The 22703-nt window shown below is 52.1% G+C and overlaps 1 protein-coding gene and 1 long non-coding RNA gene across 2 annotated transcripts in view; one reads left to right on the forward strand and one right to left on the reverse strand.

Moving 5' to 3' along the window:
- The window catches only part of C2CD2 (C2 calcium dependent domain containing 2), a 54410-nt gene extending 42818 nt beyond the window's left edge, over positions 1-11592 (reverse strand). The window contains exons 1-2 of the mRNA XM_008532601.2: positions 10898-11592; positions 1896-1994 (exon numbers count right to left, since the gene is read on the reverse strand). Of these exons, the coding sequence (XP_008530823.1) occupies positions 1896-1994; positions 10898-11170 (372 nt within the window). The 5' untranslated portion in view covers positions 11171-11592. The remainder of the gene's footprint in view (positions 1-1895; positions 1995-10897) is intronic.
- Positions 11593-14102: 2510 nt separating this feature from the next.
- Positions 14103-22459, forward strand: LOC139079858 (uncharacterized). Its single transcript, XR_011533831.1, has 2 exons — positions 14103-14458; positions 17457-22459. It is a non-coding gene; the product is annotated as an uncharacterized lncRNA (long non-coding RNA).
- The last annotated feature ends 244 nt before the right edge of the window (positions 22460-22703 follow it).

The raw sequence follows: 22703 nt of genomic DNA on the forward strand, positions 1-22703 counted from the left end.
TCAGGGGAGGAGAGGGCAGACCTTTTTTCCAAAAAGTATATACACTTCTAGTTTGTGTTTAACTTATAATGAGCATGCACTATTTCTGTAACTGCATTAAAGTAAACACGGCTTAACCAGGCACTTTCTCAGGATGCTTTGCTGGCGCTAAACATCAAGACCCTTAAAAGTGGTCTGTTGCTCTTTCTAATCTCTGCTCCTGCCTCTTCCCCCGGGGTCAGCCCTGAATGCTCCGTTCCTCTTAATTGGGACAGTGTCAGGACCCAGCAAGCAGAAACCATGCACCACAAAGGGCTCCGGTCCCGATTAGTCAATAATAGAGGGCAATCGCTGCACCGAGAGGCACTTCCCAAGCAGGGGGCTCGGGGGGCTCAGCCTGCGGGGATCTGTGCCTCAGCCCCCCCCAGGCTGTGAAACTCAGCCACTGCACCATCCGCCGGCCCGGCCCCTCCAGCGCTACGGACCATGCTGGTCTCAGCTTCCTGAGCTGCTGCCACCAGTTTCCTCCTGTAACCCCAATATCTCCCAGAGCCTTGCCACACCTGTCACAGGGGTTATAGAGCGTGTGACTCCAGTATTGGCAAGGGGATGGGGAAAGAGAGCTTGCCGATGCTGCCAGGGCACAGTAAGCTCTTTGGTGACCAGTTCTGGAATACTCGGGCAGCTGAATTGTGCACACACACAACCGAGCTATTCCACGCCCGCCCTGGGGACACGCCTGTGCCTATGCCTGACGAGTGAGGAGGCCAGGGCAGCCTTGTTGTACTTGTGAAAAAGAGAAAACCACCTAATTATCCATCAACAGAAGATGCAGAAAGAAGCCCTGGTCCATCCAGAATCCTGAACTGTAGTTAAGGCTCGTGAACCACAGCCACATAAATCAACCTGGCTGAATCTCAGTACCATGTTCTGTAAGGAGACAGCATCTTGTAAAATTACACATACAAAGTGATAAATGCTTTAAATGCATGAACCATACTCCAGCTAAGGCAGGGAGGAGAAACACAGTGTGGGGTTCCAGGGCTGGCACTGCTTCTTCTCCACCTGGGGTCACACAGGTGTCCCCTCCTCACTGTCTGCTAAATCGTATGCATTTAACATGATAATAAAGTGAAGATAGATACAAGGGTAAGCCTTATATTTAAGAGAAAGTTCCTTAGGCTTTTTATTGATACTTTTCATTAAAAAAAATCTTTAAGATTATTTATGGTATTTGCCCAGTCTCATAAGTAATTTTAGCCTGTGAACTGCTAGCAACTGTAAAACGAACTCTATATAACAGCTAAATGGCTCAAATATATATATCACATTGCAGAATATATATACATTTTATTAAGATACAATTCATAGACCATATAATTCATCCATTTAAATTGTACAATTAAACGTTTTTGAAATATACTTCACAGACTTGTACAAGCATTGCCACCATCACTTTTAAAACATTTTCATCACCCCAAAAAGAAACCTCAGACCCATTAGCAGTCATTCTCCATTTCCGCTCAGACACTACCCCCACCCAGCCCCTGATAACCACTGATCTACTTTCTGTCTCTATTGATTTATCTATTCTGGGTATTTCATGTAAATGGAATCATACAATATGTGACCTTTTGAGTCTGGTTTCTTTCACCAAGCATAATGTCTTCCAGGCTCATCCACGTTGTAGCATGCAGCAGAATTTCATTCCTATTTAAGGCCAAATAATATTCCATTTTATGGACCTACCATACTTTATTTATCCGTTCATCAGTTGATGAAACAAACTTTTTTTTTTTTTTAATGTAAGGTCATTTTTAATAACTCTAAGACAGAATAAACCGCCTCATCGCAGCTTTAAATTCACTTCCTCGGTAAGGAAAGGCCCATCGCAGGTGACTGCGCCCCCGGCTCACCTTCTCCTGGGCTGACCTGGCCACACTCCAGACTTGCTGCACCGCCAGCTCCAGGGGCGGCTGCAGAGGGTCCTCCTGGAAGGAGAGGAGCAGCGGGCCCTGGAACAGAAAAGCACGATGAGGGCACGCATGCATGGGGGGTGGGGGGGGTGCCTGCTTTTAAGGAAAATTATACACTCGCTACAAAGCTGTGCAAATCTAAGAAAAGGTAATACAACTTCTTTTAGTTCAACCTGTGCTTCTAAACAGCAGCACTGGTCCCACAGCAGGAAGTTCACACCCCGCCGTGGACCAGCTCACGGTCGATCGCCCTCAGGGGGGGTGTTCAGCTAGGGGAGAAGGATGGGAAATGGAGAACAAAGAAACGGAACCAAAGATGTAGCAATAAAAACAATGAAAGGTGTCTGGAATCCTCATGTTTGCAATCTAAGGAAAGAATCTGAGGCTGCTGCAGGTCTGTGGGGCTGCAGGTTGAGCACAGGATCTGGGCAGCTTCCAGGGCTGTGTCCTCCCTTCTTCTGGGGAGAGTCCTCTGTCTGGTCCTCGTGGTTGCTGGCACTGTTACTTAAGATGCCCCCTTCTCTTCTCCTAATGCCCGAGTGGTTGGTGGACAGGAACCCCCAAGGGCTGGCCGCCACTGCCTGGAATCTGAGCTTCTCTGGCTGGAAATGAGCCAGCCTAGGGGCTGTGCCTGAGGAACCCGCTGGTTCCTGAGCCCCTACTTCACAGAGCTCCAGAGCTCCCTGGCTCCTGCGCCCCCAGCGCCTCCTGGTTGAACTCTGCCTTCCGCTCCGTGCATCCTCCTGCACCCTTCCAGTAAAGTCCACAGCTTAAGTCGGCCTCCATCCATTTCGGTTCTTGCAAATCTCCAAGTGACAGATGTGCAAGCAAAGCAATATGACCACTAAGCAACAAGACCAATGTTTGATAAAGGAATAAATGAGGGGCTGCATAGCCCACCAGGTCCGGGCTTTTTAAAAATAAGTTCTCTTGAGAGGCTGGACCCTTATGCCAACGACGCGACCCTGGAATGAAACTCTTCTTAAACTGTTTTCCTGACACGCTGCAGAAAGCACGCCATGGTCAAGTAAGTTCTGATTAAGTGGTTAAAAAAGAACTTCGGCCCCCCAACTTCCCGCCACGTCTCATAGACTTCAGAGACTCTGTTGTGGTGAGCTGGTTCCAACTATGAGGTGTGGTCAAGGGTGGAGGAATAGAAAGGGTGGAAAACGGCCCCACAGCTCTTCTGGCAAGCACAGAGCAAATGAGCAAACAATGGGGTTATCATGGGGCAATTTCTTAAGAATTCTCAATGATGGAGAGTCAACCTAAAAGGCACAGAACATTTCCATTACATGCTTCTAACCTCACCCTGTTTTTGCAGCATCATCTCACCCCCTAAAATTCATCAGGGCAGAATTAAATCTACCTCTCAAGAGTGATGAAATCACGGTTTCAGGGCTGCTCTGCTGACATTCTCCATGGCTGGAGCTTCTTTTGTTGTGACCTGCTGGCCAGGGGCACACCGTGAGCTTGGGGATGACACGGTTCCATGTGGCAGGCTGGATGGCTGAGAGAATAGCACCCTGCATGGAGCCCAGTGCCAGGCAGGGAACAAACCCGTCAGCAGGAGTGGTTCCAGCTGCCTGGACTGCACGGTGAAACAATGCACCTTCTGTACCAGCCGAAAGATACAGCGTTGCGGTAAGCAGCCTGGATGCAGCCTTGGGCTCCTAGGCATCAATAGATGCAGTCCGTGCCCTCTTACCTATGGCACCTTTGGGATTAAAACCTTGAAAAGATTCTGCTGGGAAATTTAACGTCAAGGGGTAGTCTCATAAAGGAAATAAATTATTAAGTTAAAATAAGGACCCAGAGATTCCCTTTCCGACTGCCTGATCCTTGAGCATCAGAAGTCTAGCATGCGCACAGCACACGGCCACAGACTCCTGCACCTCCCACACTCTGTCTGCGGGCTGACAGCCCCCATTCCAGGCTCTACCCCACTGAGACTAAAGCAAGATTTTACATCCACATGGGAAAGCAGCACGCAGGAATCACCAGGAAAACACTGAAAAAGGAAAACCAGAGAGATGAGCCCCAGGAGAGATTAAAACACACTACAGAACGTCCAGAATTCCAGCTGTGTGGTACTGGCGCATGAGCACACAAGCGGACTAGTGGGCTAGAACAGGAAGTCCAGAACAAACCCAAATACACGGGGAAACAGTACATGACAAAGGCGACTTCCGAAGTCACTGGGTAAAGATGGATTTTTTTTTCTTAATCAGGATGTGGGAGGAATCCCAGATGGAATACAAACACTAAGAAATGAACCGAACTGTGTTATAAGTGAGTGAGACAACCACCCTGAAGGGGTGGGGAAGACAGATCGAACCTAAGAAACTTTGGAAAATAATATCCTGACCACACGCAAATGCCATAATCTGGTCAGTGTGTTTCTCACAGGGGTGTGGGTTAGCAATTCAGAAACTACTTTATGTATATACTAGAAATGACCAAATAAATAAACATGTTACCGATAGTAAGTACCAGAAGCCTCACTCTTGGAGAAGAAAGTTAAACATAAGGAAAGGGGAAGAGTAGAAAGAACTCTGTGCTGTTGACCTGGAATGCAAGGTTATCAGTATGAAGTCATGGTTTTGAAGACACAGAAAGATACAGAAATGCAGACATGTGTATACGAGTGTGTTAGTATACACACATCTATCTCCTAACTCTGTCCACTAAAAGGGTCTAGAAGTAATGAGACCCCAGCAGTAAAGAGCACCCCTAAAGCCCAGATCTTGGATTCTAAACACTTTTCCAGTAAAAGGAACCAGGGCCGCTTAGAGAAGTGGCTGAATCCAGGGCTGGAAGAGGGAAAGTGCAAGATGAGTCTAGAACAAAGATCTTGTGGGAGCATGAAGTAAGTAAGTGCTAAAAAGATAAATATATGTGTCTCTTGATGGAAAAACAGAAGAGGCTATTACTGAAAGAGCTCCTAATGGCCCAAACAAGAACAATTTAAGCAACAAAATAAACAGTGATAATATTGGATCATAACCCATGGAATAAAATAAATTATCCATGAGTGCATTCTGATGTAAGTAATCAATGAAATATACAGATGAAGACGAGTGGCAGCTCTTTCTTGTCATGGAATTCCAACGAATAAATGGAGACGGAGAGAAGGGAACAGAAAATCGTCATTAAGCAAACTGCACAGAAGTACGTATTGCAGACTACAGACACACGGATGCAAAATCAGTGAGCAAAAGTTGGAGGATAACAGGATTTGTATGGTCTCAAAGTCCCTCCCCACGATATCTGTTAACTACAGGGGGAAAGGTGTCAGAGGAGACGGAAGCCGGAAGAAGAGTTGGCAGAAACCACGTTACCCAAGGGATCAAGGCCAAGGTCCCCAGCAGTAGGTTACACTGACGTCACGAACTCCACGACACGTACACTAAAAGGGGCACGTCACTTCTGTGGTTTGTGTTACCTCAGTCCAATCGTGTGAAAACACCAAATGGAGGGACATTTGGCAAAATAACAATCAATACTCTTCCGAGTTGTCAAGGTCATGAAAAACCAGGAATGACTAGGAAACTGTTATAGACCCCGGGAGACTAAGGAGAAGCATGGACTCAGTGCCATGTGGGACCTGAATGGGACCCTGGAACAATAAAGGGATACTGGTGGAAAACCTGTGAAATTCCAATAAGGTCTTCAGTCTAGTTAAAGGCACGTGCCAAAGTCAACTTCATTGTACTATGAATTATAGTAACATTGTACAATTATAGTAACAATGTTAATTTCCTGGCTCTGATCATTGTGCTATGGTTATGCAAGGCTGGGGGAGGAATGTATGGAAACTCTCTGAATTATTTTTGCAACTTTTCTATAAATCTAAAAGCAGTAAAAAACAAAAAGTTTTACAAAAAGGAGACTACAAGAGAACAGCCCACCTTTATCGACTCATTATTTGTTAAATGCCTCACACAGATCTCGTCTCATCCGGAGTGGATACTGTTTTCCAGATTGATCCTAAACCTATCCCCTTCTACAGATAAAGAACAGAGAAGTCAGGACTTGCCCAAGGTCACACAGCCCCAGAGCTACCTTCCAGCCGAAGGTGTGAACACACAGCTCTTCCAAGTGGCTCAAGAAGTCCCCTCCCTCCTCAGCAGCCCAGGAGAGGGCCACCGGGTGGAAGTTACCTTGGCTGCATTTTAGTCGACATTCACACTACACCCACTCTTCCTTCCCCTGAATTCCTGTCTCGTTGGGAGAACGGGTGAGAGCACAGAACAACCTGAACCGGCACCTACTCCAGGGTTTCGGATGGACAATTTGCAAAGTCATCAGCGAGCTCCTTTCATGTAGACTCTTTAGAAGTGAAAAACAGAGCACATTAAAAGCTTGTTTTGCCCAGGCTTGGCCGGCTCCCAAGAGGGAAGGCCTGTGTCCAGACAGCCAATGCACACTGCCACTGCTTCTCCCCCTCCAGCGACAAGCTTCTAACAGGGCCTGTCATTCATCCCCCAGACCACCACCTGCTCTGAGCCAGCCTTGTGCTGGACACCGGGTTGGCTGTGCCTGGACGGATCCGACCAGGCTCTGACCTAGCTCACAATCCCAGGAGCCAATGACACAGGGGACCACAAGGTGCTGACGCGGGGATGGGTGCAGGCTGCGGGGGGTGGGGGTGGGGCAGCATCCTCACAGAAAGGGAGGATCAGGGACCTTTGAGCTGAGACCTGAAAGATTTACAGAAGTTAAATAAGGAGAAAGGTTAAGTAAGTGCTGGAGACAAAAGGAATGGCCTGTGGGACGGCCCCACACAGGAAAGAACCTGAACGTCCCAGCGACAGGAAGGAGACCGGCGGTAGGGGTCACGGTGGAAGGCGCAGGGAAGGGCAGTTGATGGCCTTACCCAAGGTCACCTTCACATTCTTACTGACTGACTTCTTAGATTGCTGCCACCGTCATTGGTCAAGGAGCTTGGATTCTGGTGAGCACCACTCAAAGGTCATTACATAATAGGAAAACTCTCAAGTCCTGTTCCTTTGTTTATTTCTTAAATTGCCGAAGCTCATATACAAGTCAGAGCTATTAATAACCTGTTCTAAGTTCACACAGCATCCTTTTTCTTTTTTTTTTTCTTTTTACAAAGACCACAAATTGTCCCATAGTCTCAGTCATCTACATTTAGAACATTCCTCTGAAAAAATCCTGGAGCAGAGGACGAAAGAAGCAAGCGGCTTTGGTGACGCTCCTCACGCAGGGCCTCAGCCAGCTCGGGTGGTCCATTTCCAGGCAAGTCCAGAACTTGGCCCTCGCCCTCAGAACCTGTGTGGCACAGGCAGCAGCCCCCTGCGGAGAGAAGCGCCATCCACCCACGGGCAGGGGTCACTGGGCTGCGAGCACACTGGCCGCCAGTGCCCATGAGGCTGTAGAAAGAGCAAGCCCAGTGCCTTTCATATGGGTGTCGGGGGTGTGGGCCATCGCTGGAGTAACTGATTGTCACCACAAGCCATTCTGTAGAGGTTAACACAAACTCAGGAGAATCGGAGGGAAACCCTCTGCCTCGCCTTTGGAGAATACGGTATTGGTTTCCAGTCTAGTGACTAAGCCAGTTCTGGCATCTTTCTGTTCTCCATGACTGAACTGCCATCACATCAACTGGAAGGAGGTGTTTGTAACACTGGAGTGGAGAGGTGTTGCTGGGTGAGGAGACTCTCAATGATTGACTGATGGTTGGCTTAGGGACAGGTGTATATCTAGTGGCTTCTCACTATTGAGAAGCTGGCTTGGGGAACGTGTGAAAAACACAGTATGCTCCCCACACCGCCGCCAACCTAGCCAGCTGAGTCTGAATTTGGTGGTGGTGGGGGGGGGGGGGGTCAGGCATGAGTATTTTTTCAAAGCTCTCCAGGCAATTCGCCTGCGCTCTCCCAAACACCTGGCACCTGCGCGACCAGCTGGCAGGGCAGCCACGGTTTCCTCTTGTGTCTCCCCAACTCCCAGCCTGTCTAATTTAAAAACACTTACAAAGTGAGGGTCGGAACCTGGGAGGAGGGGGCCTCTGACACAGGGTAGCTGAGCTGCCACAGGCCCTGGGCATTGAGGGTGCAAAGGAGACTCCACGAGTCGCTGATCAAGCCTCCGATCCATCCCCGGAGATTCGAGCCCCACTGTTAGGGATGATGTGTTCCACAATCGTCCCCTTTTGTCCTTTCCTGCTGGACCTCAACTAAAGGGAACATTTGGGTCTCAAAGTCCAATTTGCTTCCTACAGGGGAATGTTCCAGCCCAGGGTCTAGGTCAATCCTCGCAGGTCTCTCCAGCTCATGGGCTCCACTCTCCCCTTCTGGGGAAGGAAAGGGCTCTGCTAGAGCATTTAGGGTTCCTTTCAGTCCTAAAAGACAAAGCTGGGGCACAATTTAGAATGGGAGCAGTTACCATCTCCACTGGATAGAAAATTCCACCTTGCATGGGAGACACTAGATATGATTAAGGTACTTCCAGTGTGTCCTGGATCCCCCAGTGACAGGCTGAGAAGTGGGCTCCTCACTGGCCAGAGCAGAGAGATCATAAGACGTGGTGGGGACGGGAGCGGGGCACTGAGCTGTGGCTCTCTGGGCTGAGTGAGCTTGGAGTGTCATCCCAGATCAGGGATTAGTGGGAATCGAGTTGGGGGAGGGCAGAGAGACTCCTGCGGGGCTGGCTGCCCAGGTCAGACATCCACTAAGGAAACACCAGCACCTGCTCACCCATGTTGTCATTAGGGCTGCGACAGTGATGACCCAGGGTGCTGGGAGCGTGTGTGACCCGGCAGTAGGAGGGAGCCGAGTTACCCAGATCCTACCTGCCTGCAAAACCTTCCACCTGAATTCAAATCAAGCAAGAGTTGCAGGGACCAAGGACAGCAGAGTGACATCACACACACACACACACACAGAATGAATCCCCACCTGACACCACAGTCAGACCCACTCTACATCCACACGGAACTGTTAGAGAAGACTCGTGGCTGCTTTGACCTTGGACTTGGTACATTATCGCCACTTCCAGGCAGGAGTCTGGAAAGACTGATGTCTAATAAAAAACTGATGATGGCCAACAGCAGATAAAGAACAGAGAAAATGCAAACAAGCCAGATCTGTCTTTCCACTCCTTGAACACAGAGCTTCCCCTGCTCCCACACAAATATTCAAGCGTTCCAGGTGAAAGGTTTTCGCCCCAAAACCTTCAGTTATTTTTTTTCAACGTTCTCAGCTTTACCTGACCAACCAAAGACAAATTCCGGAGCAGAGACTTCCTCTTATCTCTCTCAACACCCCAAGCACACTGGTACTCTGGCAGCATTGTGTCTAAGGCAATCATATTTTCTGAAGCCCATCAAGAAATTTCAAGAAATGAAACAGAATGGTCTCAGTGGGACCATCCCAAATTTACAGGAGGCAGGGTCTTGCCCCCGACCCTGGAACTCTGTCAGGAGTCCCAGTGGGAGAACGGAAGGACCCTACAGGTCATTCACCCAATGCTCACTCACATTTTACAGAAGAGAAGGGAACAAGGCTTGCCCCAGCTCACACAACCAGCCCCAGAACCCCGGCCAGTGACACCAGGTCAATCAGGGGTCAACGACAGCAGTTTTGTGGGAAAACAAATCTGTGTTTGCTCCCATGTGAGAGGTCACATGGCTTTGGAGCGCCCTCAAGAGACGGGGTGGTTCCCCCGAACAGGAGATGCCCAGCTCTGAACAGTGGGGCACAGAGTCTAGGAACCCAGACAGATGGCAGTCAACTGACCTTGAAACCTTTTTTTTCATCCAAAAGTTACAGTTATTTTTTTCAAGAGTTCAGAACGAAGTCTTTCGAATTGTTGGATTTATGCTCATTTACGCTCAAAGCTTTTTTGGTTTTAAAATCCATGGCTATGTGTGCCAGGGCCATGGGACAAAGACCAGGAGAGGACCTACTGTCGGCTATTTTGAAGGTTGCTGGGTCCAGACAGGCTGCATGCCCTCTCTCCAAGGTGAACGGCCACAGGCTTCTCCAGCGAGCGGCAGGAGCAGGTGCAGGACTGTGTGCCCCTGAGAGCGAGGGGGACCAGCAAAGGCTGGGAGCCACTTCCCCGAACCCAGGACGCCCTAATTCCTCCTGTGGAATACCTAGAAATAGTAGTCGCCAGGAACTTGTCATTAAACTACGATGTCTTAAAAGTAAAAATAAGTCAGCAAGTCGTTAACTACGGAAGAAATATAAGCACAAGAGTGCGAGGCAGCAGAGGTCAAGAATAAGCCCCTGAGCTGTGAGGTAGGAGGGAGCTGGGTTCAAATCCAGCTCTGCCACCCACACACCCAGGCTGTGTGACCTTGGGCAGGTGACTTAACCTCTCCAGGCCTCAGTTTGCTCACCTGTAAAATGTTGACAACGCCTCTGTCCCAGGAGTTATGGGACAGCATCTGGCGAATGGCTGGCCACCAACAAATGGTCACTAATTTCATATGCCGAGGAATCAAACCTTTGGGAAATATATTCTTGGTGAAATTCATTTTTATAGCTGGAAGCATATTTGGGTCACAGTTATTCACACATCAGGTGCAACAGTGGAAGTGTCCAGCTGGGCACCAGAATCCACCTGGGACTCCAGGAAGGGCAGGTATGAGCTAGAAGGGGCATGGGCCCCTCTGATGAGTATCTCCGACAGACTGTCCCTGTGGTGGAGCCCGGGCCTGGCACACCTGATGAGTGATGAATAAAATCTAATCCCTTTGCCTGGGTTCCCCATCAAGGGTCCTCCGCTCTCCAGGGTCTTTCTCCGAACTTTCAAGGATGCTCTGCGGCGGGGAAGGCTCACTTCCAATCAGTCGAGGGCTGTGGAGGGCTGTGGCGAGGCTCCAGGAAGATGAGCTCTCTGCCCTGTCCGCCGGCACCTCGCCATCAGCCGCACCCCGACCCGCAGCACGACCCGCCCTCACCGAAACTCACCCCTTGCCGTTTGGCCTCATCGTTCAGGGCCGTCACCCAGGCCGCCTGCCACTGGCTCCTCCAGCTGTTCAGCGTCAGGATCCAGGCGAGCAGGGTGTCCGACTCCGGGCGCCGGCCCTCCTCAGGCTCCGCCGCCCGCCGCGGGGGCCGGGGTCGCGCCCTGGCCAGCGCCCACTGCGCCAGGTACAGGCCCACCGTGCCCAAGGCCACGACGAAGAGCGACACCAAGACCAGCCACTGGACCTCGGCGACCCACGAGCCCAGGCGGGACATGGTGATGGCGCATACCCGGCGCGCCTCGCCCCAACTTCCCAGGACAGCTCCCGGGCCGGGGCGCGGAGCCCGCGGGCGGCGAGCTCAGGACATCAGCTCGCGGCGGCCGGGGCGCGCGGGGGGCGTGGAGGGAGCGCGGCGGGGCCGATCCGGGAGGCCGGAGGCCGGAGGCCGGGCGAGGCGAGCAGGAGGCAACGCCCGGGCGGCGCACGACGGCCACGGCCCGGGACTGCGGCCCCAAGCCGCACACCGGCAAGTGGGGACGCGGCGCTCGGCGTTGCCGACTCGCGCGTCTGGGCAGGTCCCCGCGCCGCGGCCGGGCGCGCTTCCTCGTCGCGCGCCGCCCCGGGCGTCCCGCCCGCGGCCCAGCAGTGGCCGGAGGAGGCGCGGGCCGCCGGGCGGGGCGGGGGCGGGGCCGGGCCGAGGGGCGGGGGCGGGGGCGGGGCCTGGGCCGCCCGTGCGCCTGGCTGTCCCCGCCGCGGCCCCCAGCCGCCCGCCCCGCCCGCCCCCTTAAAGGCCCCGCCGCCGCCCCGGCCCCCAGCCCCGCCACGTGCGCGCGCGGCCGTCCACCCTGGTGACTTCCTGCGGACCGTGGCGGCGGGGTGGCCAGCTCGGCGTGCCCGGCGCGCTTCCCCCAGCGCTGACATGCCCCCGGCGTGGCGACGCGACAGCTGGTGTGGCGACTTTCCAGTTAGTCAGCTGGACCCCAGGGCCACTGTGGGGCCGGCTGGCCCGGCTTCCGTGTGCGTGTGCCGCGTGTGTGTGTGCACACGTGTGTCCCCGTGTGCGTGGGGAAGGGTGATTTCCAGGGTCACCATCTCCCACCAGCAAGACAGTGTCTGGTTTTAACATATTTGGAAAGTCCCTAGAAATCCACGACTCGCGCCCTAAAGTCAAGAGGGCCCGGAGCCTCGCCTTACCGGCTGCCACGCTCATGTCCGGGAGGGTCTCAGAAAGACACCCCTTCGTGTGAATGTATTTGCTAAGAAGTGTGAGGGCGTGTGCAGAGTCAGCCCCCGTCATTAGGAGATGCCACAGAGCACTAGCCTGGGACTCTCCGGGCCCCACTGAAAGGCCCAAATCATAAAATAGCCATTTGCTTGTGTTTTCTGCAGCTGTATGAAGGGGATTTGACGTTGAACTGGGTTGGCTAGACCTGACCACTTGGCCCCTCTTACCTGGCCAGGGTCTGCTGGTGGGCCAGGTTACTAACGTCAGCCAGGATTCTGGCTCCGCCATTGCAGCCAGAGTCCTGACAGGTTCCTCCTCAGCCCCTCCCTGCCACTGCCCCCCAGGAAAGAGAAGCCTTAGTACCTGGCTCAGAGGTCAGTTTGCTAAGAAGACAGGCTAGTTTGGCAGATCCAAGATTAGGATCCCAGATCTGGTTCTGGGCAGGTGGCATTTATTGACAGCTATTATGCAAAAACGCTGGGAACAGTAGAGCAAGGAGAACCACAGATGCTGTGATGGCTCTGCCCTGGATGCCGAGTATTAAGGACAGGAGTGAGGTGCTGGGCTGGAAAGGGAGTGGTTGGTGTAATGGCATATGAAGAAATGTGTGTGTACAAAGGCCTGAGGCATGTGCGCAGCTCAGGACCCGGAGGCAGAGAGTGTAAGAGGGAGCTGGAGGTGGTCAGGAGGCGGGACACCTAGCTTATGGATAAGAGATGGTGCCACGGAAAAGGAGAAGCAACAGCTGTCTTAAGCACAGAATAGAAAAAAAAAAAGAATTTCCCAATAATCATTCCTCGCAGCATGTAGAGGCTAGTAGGAAGGAAGTGGTGGGGGTGGGGGGTGGAAGGGAGACTAGGTAGAAGGTGATCCCAAGGGTCCATGGGTCATGGTGGGGGAGAGTTTGAGAGGGACAAGATATTTCTTGCTTAGAGGCTGGAGGCCACGAGAAGAGGATGTGTGAGCTTGAAGTTGTGGGACAGGGAACAGCAGGACGGACGGTGAAGAAATTTGCACCCAAGGGCCCTGATTTTCTTTGAGAAGGAGGAAGGAATTGGGAGGCAGCTGGACCAAAAGCCCTGGTGGGAACAGAACAGGAGCTGGCAGGGAGGTGAAATCATCAGATTGCCCAAGTGAGCTGGGGTGGGGGAGAACGAGCCCTTGCTAGGCAGGTCTCACGTTCCAGAGAGGAACTAGCATGATCCCATCAGGTTTCTGTGAGTTACCCGGTCATCAAGCACAAGCTCTCTGTGCAGCCCACAGGCGCTTAGGGGTTGTGGGGAATTGCTCTCCTTTTCTCGGAAATCTATTTGGAGGAAATACCTAATTATATTCTTATCTGTAGCTAGATCTATGCAGTGGAATAATTTGAGTCCTGGGGCCCCCTTGCCAGGATAACAGGGATGACTAGCAACCTAGGGCTCCACGTCTCCCTGTTCTGGGGTGGGCACCCGTGCACGCCTGTGCCCTGGATGTGGCCATGTTGGCAGTTACGAGACGGCCCGTCCCGTGTGACTGGTGGAACCAGTCTGGTTACCCCTCTGCCATGTCTCCGAGGCGTGCTCACCCCACTGGCCCATTTAGAGGCTCCTAACAGACTGTAAACTAACAACCAATCCTGGTTTGGAACTTGTCACACTGCTCTAAGTTTTTACAAAAGGAATGTAAACATATAGTTATTGCATTACGTCTGTGTAAAAGCAAATTGAGGGAACACCAGGCATGACATCAGCCCACAGGAAAATGCAGTTGTGATCAAATCATGCGATAGGAACAGAAACATCTTGGAAATCTATGAAAAAGACCCGGGCTCCCCTCACTTCTGCTCCCGGCCCAGCGTCACTGCGCCTGGTCCCATTGGTCCAGTGCAAGGAGGACACTGGACGGCTTAGCTCCCCAGTAGGAGCAGCATTTTCCCCACCGTGGTGACGGTCCCTCCTCCGGGCACATGGTTCTCTCCTCCTCCCTGTATCCCTTCGGCAGGAGGAGCCGAGCTGCTGCTCTGCCCAGGAGGAGCTCCCGTGCTCGCCCACCAGTCCTGCCAGTGGGTCAGCTTCCATCACACACTGCAGTTGTTTGCTGTTTCTAACTGCTCCTGAAAGGCCCCCACTGTGCTTTGATCCTCCAAGGCACTCACACCGAGCTTCTGTGAGCAGACAGGTGGCAGTCCGGGCGTCCAGCGGCAGGGGAGGAGGCCCCAGGTGCTGGCGGCTGTCCCCAAGGCAGGCTGGCACACTGTGGCCCAAGGGGAGCCTCTTCACATCAACCTACAGGACCCGCCAGAGGCAGCCACCTGCCTGGAACTCTCCAGAAGCCCTCTCTCTGAACCTGGACCAGGTCAGTCCCATGGCGACAGGGATTAAACAGGAGAAAGTGTTTCCAAATTTCCCTTCAGAATGTTGTCCAGTAACTGGCTTTGAGACTGGAGCACAGGATGCAGGAGTAAAGGCTCCATTGTTCCATTCTTCATTTTGAGAACACTTCCAAAATGCTCTTCCTGTGGACAAGCACTGCGTGCTGGGTGGCCTCCGCCCAGTCACCCCACCTCTGGGTGCCTTATCTGTGCGGCCAGGGAAGAGGTATTTTAACGTCTTCCCTACCAACCCAGGAGGTCCTGTGATGATGTTACATTGCTAAAAATTAATAAACATGTCTAGTGTCGTATGTTACATATCTATAAACACAGTTATATTTATTAATACTGGAAATTATTTATTACCATTGAACTAGATATTCTTATATTTTTTAAAGAATGCTTAACAAAAAATTGGGATGTGTACTTAAATACTTACAAAAACATTTCATTAAATTTCCAATTAATTATCTTAAATTTCCAGAAGAGGAAAGCAGGGGGCCAGGAAGTTTACAGTTTGTCTCTAATGCGGTGCAGAAACGTCTTCACCCAGCATCAGCTTGCACGACTGTTACTATTATTGCTCCAATTATCAGGTTGTGCCCCCAGCGCCCCCCTGAGAGACCAGAGCCCTGGCCCTCCGCGGGCTGCGATGGACGACCAGGGAGCACGACCTGTGAATGCATGTGGCACTTGAGAGAAGGCAGTCCGAGAATTCCCTCTTAGTAAAAGGCTTTTAAGACTTGGCCCTGTGCCCTGGGCCGTGGGGTCTGCAGGGACATTTGACCCAATCTCCTCGGCTCCATTCGCATGGGCTTAGTCACTTCCACCATCCGGAGTCTGGACCGTGCTTTGGGTCCATTTCCTGTCCTGCCTGTGAATGGACGTAGGGAGGTTGCGAACCCAGAAGAAGGTCGCCCTGGGCCAGAGCGCCCTGCGCCCTCTTGCCCCCGCCCCGTTTGAGGCCTGGAATTCTCCTGCTGATCATTTGCATGACTTGCCTACCGAGCCGCTGTGCAGCTGCCTTCCCCGGGAGAAGAGCAACAGCTCTGCGGCGCTGCAGTAGCCCTGACCATGCAGCCTCGCGAGGGCTGTGGGAAAGTTGGAGTCTGAGGACCAGGCCACATGCAAGCCGCCCCTGGCAGGAGTGACTGATAGATATGGGGGTTAGCATCTAGCAAGCCCCTTCCTCGGGGGGCATCATGGCACGTCCCTGGCGTGGGGGTCCCTACGAATGCACCAGCCTGGTGGGGCAGGTGGCAGGCTCTCAGGGCAGTCACAGCCGTGTGTACCAACAGATGCTGGAGGAGGTGCTCGAATTGATGGGCTCACTTAAATTTCATGGCAACACGCAAAGGGTGGCCTCATTTTAAAAGTGCAGAAGCTGAGTTCAGAGAGGCTGAGTCACTTGTCCAAGGCCACACAGCAAGAACGTGGCAGAGCCAGAGTTTGACCCCAGGGAGTGTGGACCCCAAAGCCCATGTTCTTTCTCTTAACTTTTATAAAGTATAAATTATACTAAAAAGAGAAAAATGTTAAAAGCTGGACATGAAAGGGTCCCATTTCTCATGTCCTTGGGCAAAGGCCTGTCTAAAAAAGATGAATTGCCTTTTGTGTTCTGAAGTCCAGTAGACGTGGACTCTTTCAAACCCAGAGGGGAAGGAAGTTCACTTAGGGTTCATTCGAGGGACCGGTGTGGCACTTCTGCTGTGTCCCAGGCCCTTTCTGGGGAAGACACAGATGAATCCTGCCACAGCCCCAGCACCTGCCGGAGGTGGCCGGGCAATCAGACGAGGATCCTGCAGGCGCTGGCCCACTGGGGAGGGGCCCTCCAGGCCATCCACCTCCCACCTTAAGAGTGAACAGTCAACAGGATGTGCCCTCAAATCCCAGCCTGGTGAAGGGGCCGTCGAGGAGCCTGAGTCATGTGCTGTTGCAGGGAGGGGCCAGCTGAGGGCCAGCCCCACCTGCCAAGAGCCTGCCCGGGGCCACCCCCATCATGCAGCCTCTGTGACTCTGCGCCCACGCCAGGGGGACGGAAATGTGTGAGCCAGATGGCAACCTCCATTCCCGCCAGGTGGCTCAGTTATGCCCAAGAACAAGGTGACGTGGCATCTCGGCTTGCACCCGAGGCTGCGACCTACCTTATGGATGAAAATGCTTAACCCTGTATTTTTTTATACGCTGAGAAAGTAATTCCAAGGAGGCAGTGGCGTCAACGGTATGTTTGCCTTGGCTCCAAAGACCGCTGCCCCCACACCTGTCCACTGATAGGTGAGGTCGCCCTCGGAGAGTCAGAGGTGTCCACCAGATAGAAACTGAGTTCATAGGGCTTCCTCGGGCAGCTGTGGGAGCCTGGCAGAAGGGTACACCGAGGAGAGAGAGATGAAGGCACTGAAGACAGATACTGCCATCGCTTGTTGGGACTTTGCTGTGGCCCACATCAGAGGCCCCAAGTGGAGGTGGCTGCTGTGGGGCCTTGCCTGCTGGGGACGGACCCCTGGGCCGAACAAAGGGAGCCAGCTCCTAGCTTCTCAGAGCCCTCTGGATCCGCCTTTGCAATCCCATTGATTTGGCCATTCCCAGTGCTGACTTCAGAATGACACAGGCTTGATCTGTGGGATGGCTCAGCAAGGGAAGAGCGTGTTCCCGGCTGGCAGCCGGGCCCTGCAAGCTGGAGGGAGGGCCACGGCTCAGCCGCCCAATGTGGGGCCCAGGAAAGCAGCTCTTGTCCCCTCGCAAGGCACATTCTGTGTCATTAATGTTTTGCCTTCATTCTGGCCTAAAATTTTCCTGGGCGCTAAGTGTTTTTTTAAAAAAGCCTTGCTGGGCACAAGGATAGAATCAACTATCTGGGGGGATACTTAGCTTCTTTAAGAGTTAAAGGAAGCCACTATTAAAGGCTTTTAAAACAACCCAGGAGCACCCGTTTATCTACAAATAGTTAATATACTAATTACAAATGATTATTGTCTATTTTAGGGGCTCACCAAGAAGGCCAGACAGACAAAGTGGACAATTTTGCTGGTCTGGAAAATCCTGAAATCTGGAAACAACTGATCTAGTGATTAACAGAAGAAAACATGAATGCAATCGGTTTGCCCATCACTTGGCGATAAGTGTTTTAACAGGTAAGTCACCGGGGACAACGTGGCTTGAAGGTGGCAGAGATAGACCTGGAAGCAGGTGCCCCTGCATGCTCCTTCGTGCGACAGCTGCAGCGAGTCTGCACGCCATGCCTGTGGAATGAAAGAGCAAGTCTTCACATGGATTTATTGCCGTGTCTCATTTTTCACCGATTCCGATGGAGTCATCCTCGCCCCACGCCACTCGGGGTGGGAGATGTGACTGTACCTGGGAACACCTGAGGTCATCGCGTGCATTCTCTTGCTGCATCATTTCCAGGCAGAGTCACCTTTCCGAGGCTCTGCCAGCTCCCTGTCAGGAAGGGAGGGGCCGGCAAAGCAGGAGACACCACCCGCAACTCCAGCATCCTTTCCCCAGCTCTCCCTCCCAGTGTGGTCCAGTCTGGCTCTCCCTGAGTGAAGCGGGCCACAAAGATGAAGCCGGAAACTCTCTGGAGGGAAGCAGTGCAGCCCTCACCCTCCAGGCTCTTCCCAAGTGATGGGAAGAAGACGGCTGATGGGTCCCAGTGGGAGAAAAAGGTCCCGCTTCAGCCCCACCCTGGCTGTTTGTGCAAGCCCGTAATGAGCCTGCCTCACGTGTGTTGGAAGTGGTCCAGCTCCTGATGATTCCTACAGATATTGTTTTAACTCTATATTTCTGTGTCCAGCAAGATGTGGGATAAAATTTCCTGGGAACCGTCCTGCCCCCACGCATCTAGGAAAGTCCCGGGGAGTCATACCAGCAGCCTTTCCAACACACAGCAGAGCTTGATTGAAAAACAGCAGAGTCTAAAGGTTTCCCCAAAGGACCAGGAAAGAGGAGGCAGAGAGATTTCCAGGGGGTGCGCCCGCTGCTCTGGGGCAGCACAGGGCAGGGCATTTCAGGCCACAGATGAACACTGAGCAGGTGGAAATGAGACCCCCCACATTGAACAGACCCCTTTCTAGGGAAACTAGAAAAAGAACGTTCTGGGAGTAAAGGGTGACATCAAGGAAACTGGTATGCAAGAAGCTGCACGATCTCAGAAATCCATGCAAACACTCCTATAAAAGGGGATGTCCCCTGGGAACACCGAGGGCTCCCACAGAAGCCCCTGCACAGGGCAACATCGGGGATGGGCGCTCTGAAGACCCCTTGGCTCAGCTGCATTAGGGAACACAGATTCCAAGTTGCAGACTCTCTGGGGAAAGCCGGCAGATGAAACCACCCAGGGTACAACTGAGCTTAGACCAATGGATAAGTAAAATGACCAAAGATGCTTCAAAAGGAATTGAAAATGTGAAAAGGAAATCAGACTTGGCCACATTTTAATCTTAGCCCTCACAGTGCTGTGATGTGGGCAAAATGGATGTGATTATCCCTGTTTTGCGGTAGGCACCTGAAGTCCAGATAGTTCTGGGTCTTCTCAAGGATCCTACATTTATTACAGACACAGCTGAGGGTTAACAGGTGTGTCAGGGGCACTAAGGACCCACATCCAACTCCCCTACTAGCCAAGAACAGCCTGTGTGGCCACGGAGCAGCTAAGCCTCATTCCTGAGCACATTTTTCTAAGACAGCAGTTCCATCAGACACACCTTTGGGAAATCGTTCGACATTTAGCCCACGCTGTAGTAAAGGGCTGGTTGGCATTATCTGCTCTAATAATAAAACCATACATATTCATTTTTTTAAAAAAAATCATCAAAGCAACTCTGCAGTGAAAGATAGCAAACGCCCAGGCTTCCACTGGGCAGGCTCCAGGTGACAGAATTGTTCGGGCACGGCCATTTGTGCAAATGCAGTAATCTGCCATGTTGGGAAGAAAATGGTCTTTTCTTTCTTATTTTGCCTCTTAAAAAAAAATTGATCTAAGAAATTATGCAAGATTGAAGGAACAGGGAAAAGATGCAGTCTACATGAGCTTCTGTTGTTGCCAGAGGCGTGTTTAGCGTGGAAAATGTGCCCTTCTGAGTAGCAGACTGGTGGCAGAGCTGTCCTGCTCCATGTGGTCATGTCCCTGAGCCCCCTGCCTCCCAACGACATCCTTCTGCTAGCAGCCGCAGGGTGGGCATCTCCCAGACCCTGGCACATCCATGGCTGTGGACACCGTGGACATAGAAGATGCCGCCTCTCTCTCTCTCTCTCTCTCTCAACATCTCCATGAGGGTTTCCTCAGTGAGGTCCAGAAATGGATGGATGCGAATGACCCAGATGCCATCTCCTCACCAAAGGTTCTCCTCCCTCCCAGAACGATGCAGAGAATAAACCGTGGGAGAGGCTTCCTGTCGGTGGGTTTATAAGACGTAAAGATTCTAGTGCGAGGTGGCAACAAAGGGAACATGGTTTGCGTTGGGAAGAGCGAGACTGACCATTACTGAATGTAATAAATGAGCGTCCTTGAACAGGGGGACATCCAAGAGGCCATTAGAGGAATTGACCGGTGCACGAGGCCAAGTGGTAGCTCTTGTTGGCCCATCTGTGGTATTTAATGAACCCTGTCCTGAGAAGACCGGGGAAGAGGGAGCCAGGCAGGAGAGACGGTGCCAGATGGGCCAGGAGGCGTCCTCGCCTTCATCCTGTGGTTCTGGGACCAGCCCCGAGACTGTAAGATTCCATTTGTGTGAAACATGCAGAAGAGGCAAATCCATAGCGGTGGAAAGCAGACCCATGGCCGCCAGGGGCTGGGGGTGGGGGGTGGGGAGTGACTGCTAAGGGGTATGAGGTTTCTTTTTTGGAGGTGATGAAAATGTTCTGGAACTAGATGGTGGTGAGGGTGTACAACATTTTGAGTATCCTAAATGCCGTTGAATTGTACACTTTAAAATGGTCAACTTTACGTTATGTGTATTTTACCACCGTTTTAAAAAGGAGATTGACCGGCTGATTTAACCCCTGTGTGTGTGGTGCTCTCTGTGGGCGGGGCAGGGTGGTTCGTCCACCTGCTTGTTGGTTCATTCTTTCGTTCATTGAGTCCACAAGTATTTATCGGGTGCCAGCTGTGTGCCAGCTGCTGGGCGAGGTGCTGGGGTCTCATGACGAGCAAAATCAATTCTCATGGGGCTCAAACTCAGCAGAGGAGACAGATGTTGGTGGAACAGTCCCCCAGATAACTGTGAATGGAAGGGATGGCAGGGCGGCCGTGTGGCTGGAGCCAGACACCCAGGGAAAGCAGAGGGATGCCAGCTCGGGCGAGACTTTGAGGAGCCTGTGTGTTCTGTTCCTTCTGCAAGAGGAAAGAGTGGCAGAGACATGGTCCCATTTGTGCTTGGCCAAGACAGGCCCTGGGAAGCCGGAGGGGGGGCGGAGTGCACCACAGCTCGTCGGGGATGGCGCGTAGGGGCCCCGCTCTGCAGGCGTTTGGAGGTCAGGATGGCAGACTTGGAGGTGGAGGTGGGGATGCTGAGGGTGACGAGCAGGTGTCTCGCTGAGGCAGAACCTGTGCAGAGGGGCCTGGCCCCAGGAGGGACAAGCAAGGCCGCCTGTGAGAGCATCTTGACTGGCCTGAGATGCAGGAAGAGAGAAAAAAGGAGGAAGGAGAGGACCATGAAAAGGGCTGAGAACCCCCGACAGCGAAGAGAAAGGACCCCGCGGTGGGGAACGGCAGGGCTCCAGGTGCTGAGGCAGCCTGCCAGGGGCCTGCCCATCTTATAAAGCCACGCGTATGAAGCCGGAATTGAGTGACAAACACACACAGGCCCCAGAAATAGATGCCCAGGACGCATTTAGTGCCCAGTAGACTGAGCATCACAAGATACTGGGGAAGAACTTAATTAGTAAATCTTGGGATAGAATTATTAAATGGGAGGAGAATGATACAGACAACCAGAGGATGCCACTGCTTGGTTTTATACTCAAGGAACGAGGGCTGAGCACTGTCCCCAAGGACAAGCCAGATTGAAGGACAGTGCTGGCACCACTGACCCAGCCTCCAGTGCTCATGACTCTAAGAAGATGTGGGTGTGGCACAAAGAGCAGCCCCACCTGCAGACGAGGAACAGGCTTTGTCACCCCATCTGTAGAATGGGGACCACTCCTACCAAGAAGGGCCGACGTGTGGGTTGGAGGTGATGCACACACACAGAGGTGGCACCTGGCACGCTGTGTGCACTCAACACATAACAGAAAAGATGGCTCTTGTTACATAACCAGAGACCAGAATAGGGAAGAATTCAATTGGCTTTCAATGCGCCCTTCACGCCAAACACATTTGACTTCAGATGAATAAACAGCAAAAGCAAACAAACGAAAAACATAACGTAGAGGAAAGCAGTCTGGCAGCTCCTCAAAAGTTAAACATAGAATACTACGTGATCCAGCAATCCTGCTCCTGTGTGTACACTCAACATAACGGAAAAGAGGTGGCCCAAGAACACCTGTACACGCATGTGCACAGCAGCACAATTCACAACAGCCAGAGAGCGGCGACAACCCAAATGTCCATCGCCAGAAGAATGGATACACAAATCGTGGTCTATCCATCCATGCGATGGAATATTACTCAGCCATAAAAAAGAATGAAGTAGCGACACGTGCTGTGACATGGATGAGCCTCCAAACACTACGCCAAGTGAAAGAAGCCAGACCCCAAAGTCACACAGTGTATGATCCCATTGATATAAAACGGCCGGAATGGGCAAATCCATAGAGGCAGAAAGCAGATTTCAGTGGGTGCCAGGGGCTGGGGATGGGGAGCAAGGGAGACTGTCTCCTAATGGGTACGAGTTTCCTTTTCTGAGTGATGACAACGTTCTGGGTTTAGGTAGTGGTGGTGGTTGCATAACAATGTGAATTATGAAAAGCCGCTAAATTGTTCACTTTGACATGGTGACTGTCATGTTACATAAATTTTACCCCGATTAAAAAAACATCATAGAGAATGAATCAAAAGGAGAACACGGTAATCCCCCCATGGCTGGTGATGCTTCCCTCTGTTAAACACGATCAGAGAAAGTATAAAGGAAAGAGGCCTCCTCCTGACTGAGCGCCTCCTTCGCTGGAAAGGCAACATACGAACACAGTTTAAAATGCTGGTCTAACAACAAAAATCTTCCTTCCAACTTCTCTCCTCGTGTCACAGTGGCACCATTTTCTCTCACACACGCACCCAGGAATCCTCGGTAC

This window comes from Equus przewalskii, chromosome 27, assembly GCF_037783145.1.
Source record: "Equus przewalskii isolate Varuska chromosome 27, EquPr2, whole genome shotgun sequence".
Lineage (NCBI taxonomy): Eukaryota > Metazoa > Chordata > Mammalia > Perissodactyla > Equidae > Equus > Equus przewalskii.